At 38.3% G+C, this 21,503-nt stretch overlaps 1 protein-coding gene and 1 long non-coding RNA gene across 8 annotated transcripts in view; one reads left to right on the top strand and one right to left on the bottom strand.

The window, feature by feature from the left end:
* Window positions 1-21,503, bottom strand: part of enox2 (ecto-NOX disulfide-thiol exchanger 2) — a 168,463-nt gene that overhangs the window by 54,722 nt on the left and 92,238 nt on the right. For all 6 annotated transcript variants that reach the window (XM_044205606.1, XM_044205605.1, XM_044205609.1 and 3 more), the window contains one exon: window positions 3,140-3,271. In XM_044205606.1, the coding sequence (XP_044061541.1) occupies window positions 3,140-3,271 (132 nt within the window). The remainder of the gene's footprint in view (window positions 1-3,139; window positions 3,272-21,503) is intronic.
* The window catches only part of LOC122880460, a 110,188-nt gene continuing 106,546 nt past the window's right edge, over window positions 17,862-21,503 (top strand). For both annotated transcript variants that reach the window (XR_006378944.1, XR_006378942.1), the window contains exon 1: window positions 17,862-17,973. This is a non-coding gene — a long non-coding RNA (uncharacterized LOC122880460). The remainder of the gene's footprint in view (window positions 17,974-21,503) is intronic.

Below are 21,503 nucleotides of genomic sequence, written 5' to 3'. Positions count from 1 at the left end.
GTTTGTTGCACCCGTTAGGACGGGACAAATTACACCTTTGACTTTCTTATTAGTACATGGGATCAGGTGAACTCATGGAATTCCAGAATAGCTGCACCAATCTACAACCTGATGCCATGTCATATCAGAGTAATTGTAATTAGAAGTTTCAGACTTGTGAATAGCATTCATGTCAACACCCAAGTGGTAATAATAACTGGGAAACAACTGGATTTTTCTGAAAACTGAAATATATACGACTTGGCGCTGAATAATACAGAATGTGCTGATAAAACAAAACAAACATGGATGCTTTGCGTCAACCAAAGCCAGTTGTTCAAGGTAATTAAACCCAACTTTAATGGTTATAGTGCTATATTGTCAACGCACAGTATTTTTAACCCTCACAACTCAGCAATCATAAAACTGTCTTGAGTTGTTGGATGACTGAATGAATCTTTCCCATCTCTACCATCCATTCCATATGATGTGAACGAGAGGTCTGGTCAGGCAGAACAAGTGAAAACACCTGTGTCGGTGTGCAGGGCCAGTCGACATTTTGGCTTGTCATAACAGGAAAAGCACAGATGTAATTATGCTTAACATTATAAATCAACTGTGTTCCATTTAGGTGAGCTAGTTCCAGGGTCCTTTCATTATGCATACTGGCTCACTGGCATAACTTCCTGGGAGAAAAAATTTGTTTGACTTGTGCTTATCTTGTTATGACAAGTCAAAATGTCTGCTGTGTAAAAGGCCTATTATTTCACACCACCAAGGTCTCTCACTCAGTTTTCCTTCCCATTATACAAACACAGTCCAAAACCAGCTAGTATGTGCACCTGGTTTTAAGAGTTGTTGTAAGAGCAGTTTAATTGACATTTCTTACAGCAGACATTGCCAAACACAGGTGCAGCTAACAACATGACTAATTGCTGCATTCCATTAATGTGTGCCAGTTTCAGGGCTCTTGCGTTGTGCATGCTGTATCACTGGCATAACTTAATGACACGCTTGAAATGGAACAGAGCCATCAATGTTATCAGTTACACCTGTGCTTTTCCTGCTGTGACAAGTTAAAATATCTGCTGTAAAAGCACTGCAAATAAAGTTCAAGTGGAGAAAGTTGGCACCCTCAATACACACTTGAAAAACACCCTCTTGAATGGATGTGTGTGTCCAGCATCCAGTCTGCCATCTCTGACATTAGGTTCAGCTGCTCCGCTTGCCTTCCCTTTATGAGAAGGTCCTCTACAGCTTGTGTCTTCTCTCTCTCTCTCCTCAGTAGAAAGGCTTTTGTTTACTATATTTGAAATATGCCAGGCCTGAGTGTGAGTGTGTGTGTGCTTTCCTTAATATTTCCCGAGGAGTGCATTTGGAAGACTGTTCGTCTCCAAGTGCATACACACATGCATCTACACACACATACACACACATGCTTGGCATATTTCAAATATGAAAGTGCATTTCAGCTAAGAAGTGGGAAGTGATTTATAAAAGGCTTTAGGGAAAGTCTTTCTACTGAGGAGAGAGAAAAGACATGGCAGAATAACTCTTCAGAGATGGAGTGGGAGGGTGCTGCCGAACCTAATGTTATAGATAGCAGAGCAATCGGTAAGGCTGAATGTTAGAGCGCTAGATCAGAAAACAGTAGCTCAACCTTGTGCTTACAAGCTGCTCCTAGATGTTGTAAGAACACAGAAGAAATAATCAAATAAATGAAATGTCATTGTTGTAATAACAATAACCTACTGATTTCAAACAGATGCTACTAAACCAATGACAATAGACTTTGCAGGGTGCTGAGCTCAGCTCTCTAGTGTGCACATTACCTGTTTGTCATATAAATAGACAAGCAGAAATTAGGAAAATATGATTGACAAAGCTGATGTGGTTTGTTGTAAAATCCTGATAATTGCTTGGAAAAGGAACTCAATTTGAATCCTTTTCTAGGAGTTAAATGAGTATTAGGGGTTCATATTAAACTCTCACTGCAACTTAGTGATGGCAAGTTAAGTTTACAGTTTAAGGCTCCTGTGAAACCTGTGACTGTCTGCATTTTATGAATGCATTACTGACAACAGAAAAGGTTGAGAGAAAAAGGGAGTGATAATGAGTATGAGAGACAATGGATGTGATAATGAGTATGTATCATTGACAACAACCAGAAACATATGCTGTGTTTTTGATTTACCAGCTGTTGTAAAACTTAACACGCAGCCTGAAAGGTTGAAAACAAAACTTGTTGCTTGTTCACTGATGCCGGCTGATCTCGCTTGTCTGTGTATGCCATCCTAAAACTGATTACAGCATCGCAATCCCAATTTGGTGACTCAGCTCATCCTGTTTATTCCAACATACTTATTTTAAATGACCAATGCAGCCGCACATGAGAAGCCACTTCCTTATCCTTCAAAGCCACAGCAGCAGATATTCTACACTCCTGAACACTAATGCAGTCAAAGACAATGTTGCTAAACAACAAACCTACCACTTCACACATCTAATTTTTAAAAAACTCTGCATCACACAATAAGAAAAAGTCTGGCTCATTCTGTAATGACAGAATCAAAATGATCTGTTTTAGATGCAGAAAGACAACCAGCCTTTAGGTACAAATCTGAGCTAAAAACTCTTGTTCAATGTGGTTTAGATGGATTTTTTACATTGAATTTCCTTTACTTCGTCTATCTGTTTTTTAAATAATCTCAACACTTTGCTATGTCTTAAAAGGAAAATAGCCAGAGGGAAAAAACTATTGAATCAAATCATGATGGGAATAGAGTACGAGCAAAATTAGATGAAAGGACATCAGACAATTACACTAACAAATGCAAATGTGAAAATACAAAAGTCTGTATATGATGCTCCTAGAAAGAGCTTAACAATACAAATAAAGAAAAGATACTTGGTATTGGGCAACCAACATTAGGCATACTGTAGCTATAATCAGCAAAATGGTGTTTCTAATGTGACAAAATCCAAATTTCTCCAACATCTGTAAGGAAATAGAGTATGAATGCCTGTAAATAAATACGGAATTCCAATAACTGTCAAATATAATACTACAGCACATTATCTTTGCTAGTGAAATATTGAAATAAACTTTCAACACAAAATGCGTCTGTGGTTCTGGTTTGGAGTTTTGGCAGTGCGGTACCTGGCATGAGTTGCTGTCCAGTCATTCCAATGGGAGGCATCCCCAGGTTGTTCATGGCTGTTGCCCAGGCGTTGGGGTCTGACATGGGCATTGTCATTGAGTTGGAGTCCATCGTCATGTTACAGATCCCTTCTGCAGGAAGAAAAAAGGGGGGACAGAGAGAAGAGTCAGTATCATTCCTGTGGCCTCTAAATCATCATGACACAGGGTCATGACAGAAGAGGAATCATGTTACAGCAAAGACTGACGTAGAAGATTGTTTTCAACAGCGTGGTGCTGTCTTGCCATCTCCAGCCGTCTCCCTTCTATAAATCGTTCCTTTAAATTTTGTGTTCTGTCTGAGGGGAGAGGAGAGTGGAAGCCACTGTGACCCTGCAGTCAGTCTGACACCATAATGATTTCAACAACACTGTCATTTAGAACCTTTTCATCCTGATGTTGCCGTTTGTTCAGTTTCTGCACCGAGGTTGAACAGCCCGGCCTCTTGACACTTCCTATCTCAGTGACCTGTACTGGAAATGCAGCTGTATTACTGAAAAATTGAATCTTGCTCGCATAGGCATAAGCAGATTTTAAAATAGGAATGGATTCATATGTCTACACAAAATGCACACCAATGAGTACTCCAGTGAAAGATCAGAGCTTTCATTTGCAAGCCAGAGTAAGAAAATAATACAGCGTAAAACAAGATTATCATTGTACTAAGCACAAAACCTGATGCTATCAGGCATTTGCCAGGCACTCTGCTACTAAACCTTGGAAAAATCTCTAACTTAGCACAACAAATACTCACACACACACACACACACACACACACACACACACACACACACACACACACACACACATCATCTCAAACTCACAACCCCAGACTCATGGTTTTCTGCCAAGTGTTGCATAATAAAGCAAACACATTTAGATCCCCATAATAAAAACCCTGAAGTAAAGTCAACATGAACACATCATGCATCCACCAGCAGCTCATTCTCCCCGTCTGCAGTCTATTTCACAGCTTTAAATGCTCTTTAATTCTCTCCTTTGGTCGACCTCTTTCTCTCTGACAGACCTGTAAATTGCTGTGACTGCTGGCTGAGCCAAGCTGCCCTCTTCTCTCCTGATGCCAAAGCCAACACTACTGTTAATAATGAGAAGCGCTGCACCCTGCATGCACTTCACACTTCAGAAGGTCTGTGGCAGAGCCTACTGTGGAGGTAACACTCTGCTCTGTGTATATAAATTTGTGTGTCTGTCTGCACAACAGCCACTATATAGTGGTATTCTTCGTGTTCAGACACAGCTGGCAATGTGTAATAATGTTATTTGCCTCTTTGCCTGCCTCCCTCTCTGAGCTACTAATTTCAGTGCTGTCTGCTGTCACTGCCATAGAGAGGCCTGATAAAACCGCCTGTGTCTGTGTGTCACTGTGATAATGCTGCTGACGAGGACTTCTCAGGCTTGTTAACTACCACAACCCTATTAACTGGGGACACCTTCGAGGACTTAAAATGAAGGAGGAGAGGAGTGGTGGTGAGCCGTTTTATAGCAGTTTTATTACAGTTTACACTACATTAACTTCTGTCACTGCAGTGCAGATGGATGCACACACTCAGGGTTTGACAGGTGATGTCCTCAGTCCAACTGAGACCTCTTGTTTGTCTAATAAAAATAATGATACTTAGAGCTGGGCAAAAAAATCAGTACGTTGTTGATCTCATGATATAGAGTTCAATCCTAAATTTTGGCTTTTCCAGGTCTTTAATGCTGCATTAGTTACTGTAAAATGTTTCTGAGTGAATCATTTTCCTTGTTTTTGTCATAATCACATAACAAATGATGTTGAAAGTTATTCCTAAAGCACCAATTATATCCTTATATATTGATATTGGGGTATTTGTTTTAAATGATCACAATCAGGGCGGAAACTATTATTTTCACTATCGAGTATTTTGATAAATTGTTGTAATAACTGATAATTGATTAATTTACTCTATAAAAATGTCATAAAACAGCGAAGATGTTCCCAGAGGCCAAGATGACGTCATCAAATTGCTTGTTTTGCCCAATCAATGGTCCAAACACAAATATATTAAATTCACAGCTATATAAAATAGGGAGAATGAATCAGCAAACATTTGGCATTTTTGCCAGATAGAAAACTAAAAGCATTAATCACAATATCTGAGTTTGTCAATATCACGGTGCGCTAATTCCCATCTAGTTATTTTAATTATAAATAACTGGATGGGAATGAAATTGCCAGAAAATGTGCTATATCAGGATATATATTGCTATAGTGATATAAATGAACATATTACATATGTATGTATTACATATACAGTTTTGGACAAATATGACTTTATATTTTAAAAATCCATATATCCATTTGTCCTCCCATCTAATCTATTGAATTGTGAGCGAAAACACAACAAGGCATTGCTTTTGATGGGAAATCATTGGAGGTCATTTCCAAAGACATTTCAGCAGAATTAATTTCTTATCGATAGAGTTCTTATTGATCGTGAGGCTCACATTCATAGCCTTGTGCATTTGACTGGGTGGGTCATAGACATTAAAGTGTACAGCAAGTGCTGGGTCAAGTTAACTCCTCTACAGTAGCCTTCTGACCCTGCCGACAAATAGTCTGCTTTTAAGTCATACACCCTTCAGTTCATCTACTTCCCCTCTGCTCCCATTCATTTAGTGCATCTAATTCCTGTGCCACCCTCTTTCTTTTCATCGTATTAAACTCATCGACTCAACTGCCTTCCATTATCTCATGTTTTCCCAACACACACAGTTTCCTCCATGAATCAATTATACTTTTCAGACTTGCAGCCCTGTGTGTCAATCACTGAGGGCTTTTGAGTTTCGTACAGAATAGTGACCTTGAGGGCAGGAGTCAACCTTGGCTCCCTTTAAAGGAACAATCCTACAACATCACATCAATATATAGAGCTGAGGGAGGAATAGCAAACAGATGTTAAAAAAAATGAAATCAACACAGGCATACACACATGCGCATGCACACACCCAGGCACAGATACACACAACACATAAGTTAACCTTGCCAGAAAGGAGAAATAGGAGCCAGGGACAATACTGCCAATGAGGGAATCAATGTCAGTAAATAATTTTAACTGAAAACAAGGATTAGAGCACATTACATTGCTGTTTTGAAGCCAGTTGTCTGCATGGAATGAAAAGTACTTAATTGAATCCCAGCATTTTATTTTTTTATTACAAGGTCAAATGATCAGAGAAAGTAAAAATAAAAAATAAGCACAAAATATTTTCAGCAGTTGGCTCTATTTAGCTTGAGCTCCTACAAATGCCACGTCTAATTATATGAACTAAACAATCTAATCATGTGTAGCTAAGACCTCATGACACAGAGATCCAAATGTAGAACTCTGTAGACCCACGCTTAATATACATAAATCTGGTTAAGCTGGATAGATTTAAGTAGAGCTACAAGTGGAGGTTACATTTATCTTCTTCTCACTGGATGTCACCATTAGTGTCTACATGTCGTGGGTAGGTTACAATTACCAAATCAACAGACTTATTGTAAAAATAACATCATATGAAGACATCTCAATAAGCAAAAGTGCATGCACTGTAGTATAATAGCAGAAATTTAACACAGAGGTCATAAACTTATTTAAAGTGTGATTTTCAAGTATAATGCTGAGATGATAACACGTTTGACAGAAACTCAATTGGCAACTACAGCACTGTGAGAATCGATCAGTAGTTTCAACTTCTTAAATATGAATATTTTCTTCTTTTTATCTTAAATCCTATTAAATATCTTTGTGTTTTAATATGTCAACTTAGGTTTTTGGAAATTATGATGGACAATTAATTTACAACTGACCACATGATTAATGAATTACTCAAGTAAATAATCGACAGACAATAAATACCAGTAAACACAAATGGAATTCATGTGCAACAAGGACAAAAATCCTAAAAATTATGATAACAGCATTTCTATTAGTATTAGTTGCTTTTTAAGAGACTACCCTGTGTGCAACTTTTCACTAGTATCACCATGATACATTTTTGCGTGGATATTGCTCATGGCAATTAAAGTAGTAACGATTTTGATTCAGCTAAGGTCCACCCCAGCCCAAGCCTTTCCTGACACTCACTCTCTGTGGGCTGTGACCAGCTTTTAGTTCCCTAAAAGCTCCCCTAGGAGGCACATAGAAAATTAGGTCATTTTAAGGCCCATTGGCTGTAAGCCCCAACAGCAGGCAGAGAGACGCCAGGGGCTATTTAGTGTAAAATGCACATGGTTTTAATAGCTAACTACAGGTTTATTACAGTCCCTAGAGAGCGAATTCAAGTGGCAGCTAAAAAGATGAGGGACGGAGACAAAAAGAAAGAAAGAAAGGTCACTTAATAGACAAATGTGATGCTGATGAGACAAAATGACAGAAAGAAGAGTGAAGTAGACAATGGAAGCTACTTCAAATTGAACATGAAGCAACGAATAAAGCACACAGACCTGATGACAGTCATTACCAGAAAGTAGGAAATGCAAAAACCTACAATTAATGTATAATATAATGTCATCACTGAGCTCAAAGTGGTTGAGCAGACAGATGAGCGCAATTAAGTTTCAATACATGTCCTTCAACCAAAAGGAAAAAATAAAACTCTAAATAACTGTTGCTGCCTACTTTCCGATCTTAACCTTACTTAACCTTCTCCTGAATACAGGTCTGTATGTTTGTTTTTGTTTGTCTATGTATGTTTCTGAGTAGGGAGGTAGTTCAAAAGAGCAACCTTCAGGGTCATCTGGAAAAATAAGTCTCATCACAATGTTAGAGGAATGATGATACATGATGATAAGATGTATGCATCAGTAAAAAACCTTGTTTAGAGGACAATTTGTACAACTTTATCTGATCTTGATGGATTATCAAACCCTGCTGAAAACAGATATATGTGCTCGTAAAGATCACTATATTATTTTTCAATTACTTACGTGCCTAACATACACAATTATACACACCCCGACACACACCCACACACACACAGTGTCTGTTTAATAATGTATGAGTGCCCTTCTCTCCGCTTCTTTGATCTGTTAATTATGATAAAACTGGTAGGGGTCTGGTGATTAGTGGTGGCACAGTGAAGAGTGCCCTAAGTGTTATACTACACCGCATCTCATTTAGGACCAGAACAAAGTGAAGATGTAAAGATGACAGAAGAGGCCTGAAGACAGCCTGGCCTCATGGGAGAAAAGAAAACCATTTCTCTTTCAAATCACCTCGATATATTCTGATAAATTCATTAATAAGAGTGGAGTTCACAGATATTGACAAATCCTGAAAAATACAAACCCAGCTAAGAAGGAGACGGATGCTGACCACATATCACACTTCATCATGTACTGTGTTGGTTTTTACAGGGAAAAAAACAATGTAACTATACACTAAGGCTGCAAAAATCTGGATGAGAATCACAATTTTCTCACTTATATTTGAGAAAATTTTCTGTCACATTCTTACAAAAGCCATTTTTAAGAGCTTGTCAAGCATAATATGTTTTTTTACCTAAAACGGCAGCGGCGGAGGGCCGCCCACCATTGAGTCTGGTTCTGTCCAAGACTGTTGAATTTTTGATGTTTTCCTGCGATGCTGCAACTATGGCAAAACATCACTTGCAAAGTGTTTGCTTTTGAATGTTATCTAAATCGTCTACCATCAGACAAACCAGTTACCCCTTTAATAATTCAGGTTGTATTAGGCCAATGTCACAAATCACTGAGCAAGACTTGTTTATGGTTGATTTCAGTACGGTTTTCCTTAAATGTGATGACGTTTTTTGATTTATGGAGGTAATTATTTCAATAAAGTAGACAAAAACATTCCTACCTGGTTATTTTATCTATAAACAGTTTCTCAGGTGATATCCCAGAAAATGTACAAGGATATAGCTCGACATAGTGATATAAAATTACATATATTGTGATATAGGATTTTATCCATATCATCCACTGATAATGCTTATACATTTTTTTTTACCACCACCTCATCGTCACCATTTCCTCAGTTCTTTTTTTGCTCTATTTTTTGTTGTTACTTGATTTAGTCTTTTGACTGTCGCACTTATTCACACACAGCTTAAGCTTTGTTTAAAAAGGTACCCTACAGAGTTTTTGACCATTAATATCGCTATGAAGCAATGTTCTTGTGCACACCCATGAGGACACACAAGCACATGCACGTGCACGCAGGTGGCACGATAGACATCCCTGCCAGTGGTTTCACACTATTCCACTGATCTACAGGTGGAGGTAATGCGGCAAGAAACGCGACAAAGGGATGAAGAAGACGTTTGTTAGACCTCAAGGATACACACAATGTGTTTTGTGAGTAACACTTAAGTGTAAACAGAAACTTTGTTTACAAGAAAATTCCACAGGGTACCTTTAAGTTGATGGGAATCTTTTATTAGATATTACAACAATAAATAGGTTAAATAGGCTAAACAATGTAAAACAAAATGACCTGCATGTTGAATAGCTGACTGTAATGTTATTACTGAACTTAGAAGTGTAATAGCTACTGTTCTACAAAGAAGTAATTCCATTACCCTCAGAAACTAGGTGAGAGACAACCTCAGGCATTTTCCTGTACAGAGAATTTGGATAGGACAGTGCCTTGTTCAAATTCGGTGCTGCCTTAAAAATGTGATCATAATACCGAGTCCCTAAAGACCTGCCAAAAAATGCGCTGCATGCAGAGACTAGCGTCCATTGCAAATAAATCCTTTGCAATTTGATGGCTAGGAGTGAATTTATGTTGCCTTTGTGTCTAACAGGTGACCATGACTTTAGTGAAGTGGTGGCAGCGGAGGTTGTCAAATCAAATTACTGCCTCCAAAATTGGATTGGAAAAACTAAACTGAACCCAATCCACAGAAGTGACTGAAACTCCAACACTAACAAAATACTAAAAGAGCAATTCATATCCAACCCATATTATAGTCCAATCAGGTGCTCACGCTCATAAAAATGCGACCTTTTCTGATGCTCACGATTAAGTAAAAGTGCACCAAATCCTACTTGCTCCACAGGACTGAAAATATTAATTCATTCACCTGACCTGCAGGAACCTACATCAGAATATGATCAATTACACTGTTTACTTGTATCACCTGATTAATAAATCCATTCTGGCAGATTGCACATACATTTGAAAAGATCACTGACATGTCTACCTGATCAATGAAAGCAGAGGAGTTGTCCAAATACACACCACATTAGGGCTGGGGTGATTCTTCGACGTAACAGATTACGGAAATACGTCAATTTGCATATTGTGTGTTGACGCATCGCAGTGAAGTATGGCTACCCCCCCATCTATTCGATAGGCGACGTCATTAACAACAAGCCTCCACACGCGGCTCACCTGCTGCTGTGTTTTTTGGGCGACTATATAAAATATAGTGCTTCTGTTGCAGAATAATGCCCTGCAGTACATACTTTGTTTCTTGTTACATTTGTTTGTTTTTAAGAAAAAATGATTGAATAAAATTTGTAAGTTTTTCATATTTATTTTGGGTAAATGAATTGTTATATTAATAAAGTATTAAAAATAATCTTTAAAATAATTGATAAATTAGTCGTTAGATTAATCAAAGAAATAATCGTTAGATTAATCAATAAAAAAAATTTTGTTAGGTGCACCACATCAAACTGACAATCACCACAAAGCAATTGACAGCAATCAAATAGCAAGTCAAGCACATAACCTAGGTGTATACAGGCCTCTGCTTTCAATAAACAGCTGATAAATGCACCCACCACCACAGTCCTGGGTTCAACAAATGCTGCTTTTCTTGCTACAGTGTTTACATAAAAAAAAAGATAAAATCATCCTTATATGCATTCATCCCAACAAATCATCCACATTGAAAGGGATTGAATTATACTGCTGACATAATAAACCAACTAATTAAAACTGCTCTGTCATGACTCCGACAATCTTTGCTCAGCAACTACAGCTAAATACCTAATTACAATTTCCTAAATGAGTTTCAGCTTGGTTTGAAATGGCCGAATGCTGAAGAAGCCTCTTTTTTAAAATTTTTGCAGGATTAGACTCAGCTATGAAGCAAAGACTGATGCAACGCAAGTGAACATCAAGAGCTGCAGATCCATAAACCCCCTGATACAACAGTTTTCTTGATTAATGAATTTATAGTATTTTACAGGCAATGACAGAGAAAAAGAAACCAGATGCACAGTGGGCATCAGCATTTATCTTACTAAGGAAGAAGTCTTACTGAAGACTTCCCTGGGCAGAGTAGTAATGGTAAACAACCTCAATTTCTATTGCCTTATCAGCAGCTATTTTTATACAAATGGTTCAAAGGCACTTGTGTTTGTGTCAATGTTGTCAAGGAGGAACATCCATTCCTGGACAGGAGCATGACTCTCCTTATCGGGCTGAGAGAGGTGACAGACAAGAACAGATCACTCCGATATCTGGGGGGTGAAAGAGGGATGGGAGATAAAGCACATGAAAGAGAGAAAAAGAAGAGAGATTTTAAACAGAGCTGTAACCTCACCACATCAATACTATCAAAGTATTCAGAATAATATGATGTGAGGTTTTCAGTGGAATCCATAATGCAACAAACAGGGCATGCCACAGTGCCACATGTCTGTAAAACTGGTATAGAAATCAATAGACTACTTGCCACACTGCCTAGGTGATTTCTGAAATGCTAACATTTATGCTAACACAGTCACTATAGACGGTGCCCACGTTGTGAGGATGAAGTGTAAGTAGCAAAATGTACTGCTGTGTTTGGACAATGCAAGTGATTAGGTGGTTGGAGGTGGCAATAATCAAACTTGCAATACTTCGGCCTCCACTGGTGTCGATTTGACTTGTGGTTCCCAGATGCACTGTCGTTAGATTGACATTTCTGATTGGTCTAAATAACTAAAATGTTATGCTGAGGTGACATTGATGAATTTAAGTCTTTACCTGCAAACAGAACCAAGTCCTGAGCCACAGCAGACAATGGAAAATATTCAGATAGCACATCTTCCACTATTTGCAACAGTGATCACCACCATGTAAACAGCCTTTGGGCTGTGCCTTTTGTCACACATGATCCCTGCTGGCTACTATGTTGCAAAACAATCTTTCTAAGATTATGTTGATGTACGTTTTATAATCAATGGGCATAGGAATTCAGGCAAGGCAGTCCAGAATGAACTATGAAAACAGAAACACCTAAACATCTTGAGACTTAAAGTTAATTCTTGACCTCGAAAACACCAGAAGCTCGTATCACACTATAACTCCAGAAAAGCTTTTTCTTGAGAAGTCCTTAAAGTGCTCCAAAAATTTTAATTTTAACATCTACAATTTGTTCCAATAAAATGATACATTCACAGGGTGCTAAACTTTCATATGAGCTAATCTATTGAGACTTCAAACCTTAATTCTGAACCAAGGATGTCATGGTAGTGAATTTAGATAAACATGGAAGTTAATGAAATACGACAGTTAGGTTCATATACATGCTATATTAATTTAACTCTCTCATCCATTATGCATTACGTCGGAACGTGACTTATCATAAGCAATTTGCATGACTTTCAGCTCTCCTGCAGTGCCCGTCTGTTCAAGAAATCAAACTTATTTCAGATATAGCAAAATAACCAACAGGCAAAACAGGAGTTTATCAGAGATGCAACAAGTAGAGGTACATCTAAAGATAACTTCAAAAAGGTAAGTGAACTCCATAAGGTAAGAAAGTTGCCCAAAAAACAATTAATTTTCAACAAAAACAGAACAATGCAACAGAGACTAAAATTTATACCACAGAGAAAACATTCAATACTAGTGTCTTGCTGCTCTCAGACAGATTTGGTGGTTCACAGACAGATCAATGGAGACTGGATGGACCTGTTGATGAGATGATCTCCGGTTTGGGTTAAAGTGAAAGATATGAAGTGATATTGGTGGACATGAGGGAAGAAATAAACAGCATGGAACAGGCAACTTCAAATGACTGCAGTTAGTGTTCCTCTCCCACAATCTCAGTAGAGTCAGACTCATTTAAAGTACAAGACACATTGCTGAAGAACAGCTCAGGGTCCACTTAAAGGGGACATTTATGCCACTTGTGCCAATCACGTCTTACCCTATCTTGATTCTATTCTACAATCTATTTGACTGATATTCAACCTGCACTGTTTTCCTGAGGAATGATGGGTTTCCCTAATGCATCTAATCTCATTTTCAATTCAGTTATGATGGCACAAACAATAGACACACTCTTTAAATAATAGTATGTAATGTGTAAAATATCACTTCTGCACTTCTCCCCTGAAGGTTAATGTTTTCTTGTGAAGATTAATGTATTTATAGTGTACTTCAACATGTCATATCTCACTTTTCTCACTATATTTAATATTTTCACTGCCAACTATCTAAACTACAAGAGAGTAATACTACTAATAGCACATGCACCAAGTCATCTTGGTGCTTTCTCGGTTGGCTTAGTCCCCCATAATATATCTGAAATAGACTCTAATGACCAAACACGATGCCAAACCAACAGAAAGCAAAGATCAATAAAAATTCTGTAAGCTTTGCTTGCCAACTAAGGATGGATCAGCTTGCGACTTGGATGAGGAGAATAAAAAGGAAAGCCTCTACATTCTGGGCAAAAATCAATGCATCAGATCCAAACTGTACTATAGTCTATTGTACAGAGCCAGTTACATCAGATGGGAAACTGAACAGCTGTGTGATATAACTGATCCCACATGGGATGTCAAGCACACAACCCATCTCTCAAAATTCTCTCTGTGCTCAGTTCTGTGAGAGGTTAGTGCTCTCCAAAACAACTTACAGCCGGGAGACGAGATTGGCATTCTTGGATTTACTGTTTAGCCCACTGATGTGTAGTCTGATACCTCTGTCTCAGTGTTGAGATTTAGGAGTTGAATCTGCTTCCACTCCTCAGTAGAGCTTTCATCTATTTTAACCTTCATTACCCAAATCGGTTTCATTTAAAAAGGTCAAAAACATAACATGTAATTCATTTGAAAATCAAACCTGAAACATTTCTGTAATCAAAACAATGAGCTCCATCATGACCTGTTAGACCTTCATTTCACAGTACAAACACTTTCTCTTTTCTTGTGTTTCCCTTTCATTACCCTTTAATATCCTTTTCATAATTGTAAGGTTGTATACATCATCTCTCAAAACAAAAAAAAGGTTAAAGGCATTAAGAATGTTAATAGCTTAATATTTGTGTTTACTACCCTTCTGGTGAGGTCATTTACCTTCTTCGCCCCCAACCAAAGTCTTGATTTGCCATAAGCTCCTGACCCAAGACTTTTTGTTTACAGTTATGAAACAGCAGCTTGAAGGCAAATCCTCAGCTTTTAAGGTAAACTCTTCTATAAGAGTAAGGGAAGACTTCGAGGACAGGGAGAGTCATAGACAAATCCACAGCCTTTCCCCAGAAGGTTCACAGACAGAAATCTCCAGAGTGGCCAAGTGTGAAGTTTTGAGGGCCTGATTAATTTCCTCCTCAGTGCTATCAGTCCTTAGGTCTTCCATTGTTCCCCAGAGGATATGGAAGAGAAAAGGAGAGGATGTCCTAACTGAGGACATATTCATACAGTACAAACATATCTTTTTAATCTAAAGAAATCTGAGAACATACCAGGCAGCCAGAAGAAGAACCATCACCATTAGACGACTGAAGGTTAAGACAAAGATGATGGCACTGATGGAAAACGGAGAACCCAAACCTATTAACATGGCCTCCTGAGGTGATACAATTTTAAGACGTGAATATTGAAATCCAAAATTGTGATTCAAATATAAAACAAAATCCTTCAACCTTGCAGTTACATCAAAGAATACTTGAGCTGTACAATATAAGCTCCTCTGTGTTTTCCGGACTCTATTATCCAGACAGCCTGTGTCCAGTTTGCAGTCTTGTAGAAGTTTGCTGTTTAACAAGTAGTCACTACACGGCCAAACCCTTGGTTAGTACAAAAGACACAAATTGAATGTGTCTATTGACGCCTGAAGGACAGCTTGACACCCTCTAGGAGAAAAAACATGCTAGAGAGCTTCTTTAAATCTGTTTTCTCTCTCCTTTGAAGTTTAAACTGTCAGAACAAGAGACCATGGCCTCAGACAAAAAGCTGTGGGACTGTCATTCTTTGCTGTGGTAAAGGGAATAACAGTGCTGTAAGTCCTCACAGCTTGTTATATTATGCCATGCTTGGCGAGAAAACATCTTTGATGGTCATGGTTAATCAACAGCTGGAGAAGTCCTGAAGCAAACCGTAAAACAATTACAAGTCAATGACAGACACTGCTTTTTTCCACAATTCAGCCTCCTAAAAATAAAGTGAATGCCCACTGAATAACCTTGAAAGCATTGACAGTTTTATATCTTTTAATTGGGAAGCGTACAATCTTTCTTACATCACATTAAAGTCACTTAAATTAGATTTTGTTCAAGGACTGGATTTAGTCTAGTGGATTTAGACATTTAAAAAACCCCTCATATCATCCTTCCACAACAAAAACTCCAGTGGTTCTGCACACTTTATCTTTAGAGCACAACTTAGTCTTAACGAAATCACACCACAACTACACAACTGAAAGTCATCGACCAGGAGATAGTGGACGGCCGGCAAAGGCCAGAGACAATCTTTGAACAGAGGCAGGGTGTTACAATCTCCCCCCATTATTATTGATTAGTCTGCCGATTATTTTCTGGATTAAATCACTTGGTCTATAAAATTTCTGAAAATAGTGAAAAATAGCCATCACAGTTTCCCAGAACCCAAGCTGTCCAAAACCAAAAGATAATCAGTTTACTATCATAAAAGGCTAACAAAACCATCAAATATTTACATTTTAGAGGCTGGAACCAGAGAAGTTTTAGCTCAAAACGATTAATCAATTATCAGATTTTTATTTTTATTTTTATTATTAGATTATTCACCTAGGCCTAATTATTTCAGCTCTAATCACGTAACCAAAATTCCATACTTTAGTTCTATACAATAGTTCATGTGATAACAACTAAACAGTCTCAATGACAATTGAACAACTCTATCCACTGACTAAGGTGATGAGATGTGGTTGAAAGCTGTGGAAACACCAAGTAAGTGGTGTACTAAGAGAATTTGCTATTCCCAAGGTCAAGAATGAACCTTCAAGCTCTAAACAACTCTTGGTTTTGTTTCTTAGTTGCTGGTATCTCAGGAGACAAAGCAAAATGTACAAAAACATAATTGTTCCTGAGATTGAGACACCATATGATGGAAATATAGTAAAGACCTACAACTATATATTTTTAAATATGCCTGCATGCTGCTGGAAAGGCCTGCATACTATCTCCTGGGAACTTAGGGTTTTGTCTTCCTAACCCTCAATTGGATGGAGAGGACCTGAGACACTTGACTTCACCCACAATTAGTACTCAAACACACACCAATATATCCTCCCATTAGATAGGCAATGTAGCAAGATATCACATATAGTTTGTCTGCTATGCAAAATTTCTTGTGCATTACCTAAAAACAGAACCATAATTCCTTCCTCAAGATCAATCAAAAAAATATGCTCTTGTGCATGATACAGACAATAAGGAATAATGGCCTGCAGTTCGAGGAGGACAGACAGGAAGTACGGTTAGGGAAGAAGTAGGGACTTTAAGTGTATTAATTACACAAAGATCTAGGCTAAGGACACAATAGCACAAAAATCTCTTTATCAGCAGTTCCAGCTCAAGCCCAAGAGACTACGGGCTACTTCTGCCAGCAAAAACATCTGCTAAATCTATGAGTATGGCCTGAAACATAACGGCCTGAAATTTCAACAGATATTGGATTGGATTTAGCAGAGTCAGCTGTACTGAGTACAGAACTGGGGTACAGAAGAAAAAATAATCTTTGTGACATGACTAGCCCAGTGGCCCCCTTATAATGGCATGTATGGGCCACAATGGAATGCATATTTTTATCATAACAAAATAAAATGATAATGTGAAAACAATGTGAAAGGGATAGTTTGTAGTGATGAACCTACAGAGAATTATCACCTGAGTATGCAGCTCCCTTTTGCTTTATAGCGAGTTCCAACTCATTGTTTAGCTGCTCAGCAGCAGACAGACACAGTTAGCGACTAGCTGGTGAATGCAGCATTTAGTGGCTAAAAAGCCAGATATTTCCTTCAGGAGTTGGTAGAGACCAAAAACAGAGCTAAAAGAGAGTGAATATTGGACTTACATTCATTAAGTGGCCAGAAACACGACTCTAAATAAATTATAATGTCGCTCTAACTGCTGGATGTGTAAATAAGCAACTGTTTGCTAACAAGTTTGCCATATCAACTTAAAAAAGTTGCCAACCCCTGACTGGAATAGTATCTCGAAAACAAGGTTCAGGACCTGGATTTAGCCCTGTCCGCCCACCAACTCCTGAGCTGTTGTCATCTCACCATGCTGCTGACTACTGCAGCAGCTGACAGCATCTTATCAGCAGCTGCCAATTACAACATGGGAATCTTATCAGCGGTAGCCAATTAGAACCAGGGGAGTTGTTGTGAGAAAATGTCAACAGCTCGGTGAACTTGCCAGGGCTCTTATCTGGCCACGCCTCTTCACCACAGCAGCTTTCTGTGAGTCTGCTGTCACAGTAACGACTGCTGGTGCAATGTTGTGACAAGAAGGGCTGGAGGTACAGCAGGGTTTCAAAAGAATAAGCCTCCCAGAAAGACTTCACACTTCCTGAAAACTGCAATATTTTAGTAAGTTTTTGACAGCTGATGTCTAGAAAGCTACAAAATTCTTTCATTATTCACTTGGCCCCAGCTGGATGTGTGTTCAGACTAAATATGGAAGCTTAGACAAGATATTAAAAACTAAATCAAAGATAACTGAGAAGTGTGGAACACAATGCATTTGGTTCTTTATAAGACAAGCTTCTCAGATTGATTACAGCGTAAGAGAGAGATTACGATCTCCTTTTCACAGTTTCTTGACATGGATGAAAGGTAGGATGCATTATTTCCACTTATAAACATCTGTTCAATCTCCACTGAGGAATCTATTACATGCTTCTGCATCTCTTTTCTAGATCAACTGATGACTTTGACATTGTTTCTGTTTTTCTATCTATTTATACAGTACTGCTCTGATTTTTTTTCTTGATTAAGAGTTGACATTGCAAAGGTACTTTTGTTACATTTCTTCTCTCTATTGTCTTACTGTTGCACGGAGGATTGGTGTTTTCTAACTTCACACCATGTTTACAATGATTGGATTCAATTAAGGGCTGCTACTAATGATTATTCTGATTATTGATAAATCTGCTGATTATTTGGTCTATAAAATGTCCAAAAATAGTTAAAAAATGCCAGAGCCCAGACATGTTAAAGTGTCTTGTTTTGTTCGATCATGTGTCTTAACGTTGACTAATTTTTTCCTCCTTTGTACCACTGTAGAATACATACCTAGGCTGGTACTGTTATGAAATTCAAAATCTTACCAACATGATCAATACTACTTCAAGAGTGGCAAGAAAACTGAGAGGGGAATCACAAGACATGATGCTTTTTACTGTCACTCCAATGGCTATAAGAGTAGACAGGCACATTTCTGTAACATGTCATCATGAATTGCATCATTGGTCATGAAAGTTAATGGAGACACATAACAGTATGGTCTGGCTTTTAAGACCACATCTAAGCTTCTAGCAGACAGTGACCTCCACAGAGTCATGGAGCATTGAATGAATCATGGTCTGATACTTTCTCTAGTAAAGCTTTCAGAATGGAGGTCATCGCAGTTATTTCAATGGTTCATCTTTTCTGTAATGGCAGTATGGTTGACTAGAGCCATGAGAAATACCTGTAGTGGCAGCAACATAGAGCTTATGGCAGACAAAAAAACATCTGATGCCCATTAAACCCTTCTTTCCACTGGCTTGAAATCAGTGCAACACCACGGCAAAGATATTGTTTGCTGTGTAAAGATATTTTTTTCTGTGTGGTGTGGTTTGGTGTGGTTGTACACATTTCCACTGCAAATTCACAGCAACGGTTACCTTGACGCCCTATAAGCTTATAGGCTTTAAGTGGGAGCAAGGCCAAACCACAACTCTCTCTGTATTCAGCCAGAATGTGCTGTCAGGGCTCAAAATGTGCAGTCATGCATTTCTGTTCATGTGTTGACTGACTCATTGGTATTTTACCTAACCCTAACCCATTTCTAAAGCCATTCAGGGCAAACGTCCATCATATCTCTGAAAACTGATTTCACAGACTTTATCTTTCAATGATTATTTTAGATCACAAGATCAAAACCAAAATATGTTTAACTTACTATCAGAGAAAACAAAGAAAGCAGCAAACCAGTACATTTTGTCAATACTTTTCTGTCAATCGATGAATTGCTTAATTGTTTCTGCTCTACTAAAGAAAGACTCAAACCTCCAACTCATCATCAATGTAAGCAACACAGGATAATGCAGGAAAACCAGCTGCACAGTTCCCCCATCATAAGCTCCAATTACCTAAGCTCATGGCACAGACAAGGTGCATCTGACACAAGTATATAAAATTTGTCAAAAGAGAGGGGAGACTACCTTTGCCTGAAAGCAAAACAAGACCCACTGTAAGATGGCGGGGTGTAAATATAGGCAAAAGTGAAAGAGAGGGAGTATAAAGTTGTTAAACCTTAGCTTTCCTCCCAGTGGCTTTGACAAATGGCTCAAACACTGTTCCGGTCAATGCCATTACAACAAACTTTGGAATTTAACAACCCTAATCATCTAGCGTGCTGACTTTAGATTAAACCCATTAGCCCTCCTTATACAATACAAACACCTGAGGGGGAAGTCAAGCCAGGCAGGGGAACGTCAGAAGGCTGTTAACAAAGCCACTGCTGTGTTGATACAAACATCATCATGCTAGAATACCCAGCGGCCTCCGCAATATATAAGAACTGACACTTCAAAAGGCAAAGACTTGTTCCCACTTTACAGTCTGTGAAGCTGTAGTCAGAACAGCAACCGTCTGCATTTCTTATTTGATCAATTTAATTAATTGCTGTGATAAATAAGAAATCTATTTCATCAACATGCTCCATTTGGGTTGTGTTATTTTTAAACTGTCATAATTCTCTTTACTGACGCCAGTTCAGATTTCCCATAGCTACCGTTTCATATTGACTTCTCCATTATTCTACTTTATGTCCAAATGCATCACTGTAGGCATCACTGTAATTTCCAACAGAAAATGTAAGTGTACATCACAGTTGAGTCCCATGTGCACAACCTGCGTACACAGTGAACAAAGTACAACTAGGTAAAGAGGACCTTGAAACACTGTCGTCTTATTCCTCCACCCACACATGAGGACCATATACTCTCTCAGACAAGAACTAGAGGAGAAGGAGGGCGATACTGTATAAAAAAAAAGACTAAAGCAGCAGTCAGATCCAGAGCAGCGTAAGTCTTTGTTAGAGAAGGGGCTTGCTTAGCATATAATTAGACTTTGGCAGCATAGAGTATATTTGTCCTTCTTACATGTCATGGAGACTCAATGAGGGAAACAGAGAAAGAGGGACATGCAGAATTGTAGTAGAAATAGATAGACTTTCTTCTGATCCACCAGGCTGAAGACAAAAGGTACCTGCATGATGTAATTTTGAGTTTGCCTTGGCAACTGTCGCCAGAGAGCAGTGAGATTGGTGCCCTTTTGAAAATGGCTTTAATTAGGAAAAGGTGAATCTATGAATAAAGTCTGGTCAGGATCACGGTGGTAAGAATCCAAAAGAAATGGAAAATGAGAAACAATGAGAAAATAAAAATAAACTGAGAGTCAAACCTTTTATAAATGTTGCATGAATTATCATAATGTAAGTTTTGCATACACAACTACTGGAAAATGTATATGGAATCTGGGCAGTTTTTTCTTTTTCACCTGTACATTACTTTTTCAAGCATGAGTACTGAAACCTTGAAAACCTTATTTGACTGCTACAAAGTCATAAAGTGGAGCTCAATTTTCAATATATAACAGTAGGGAGACTGAAGGATGGATCATTCATTGAGCAGTTGAAAGACATAGTAGGATGACGCCTCAGACTGGTTATAGCCATAAAACACTACTACTACTGAAAAAGAATAAGATCATAGATTTAAAGGAAAGGCTACTGGCCATCCCCAATATCCCAAGCAAGTATTGTATCTTCCACATATCCACACACATACACATCTACAGTTTGTGTATACACTTGTTTTCTTTACTTTTTTTGAAGCACACTGCATTTCCCT

This window comes from Siniperca chuatsi, linkage group LG8 (assembly GCF_020085105.1).
Source record: "Siniperca chuatsi isolate FFG_IHB_CAS linkage group LG8, ASM2008510v1, whole genome shotgun sequence".
Classification (NCBI taxonomy): domain Eukaryota; kingdom Metazoa; phylum Chordata; class Actinopteri; order Centrarchiformes; family Sinipercidae; genus Siniperca; species Siniperca chuatsi.
Note: the sequence above shows the minus strand (reverse complement) of the source record. Positions and strands in the feature narration are given on the sequence as shown.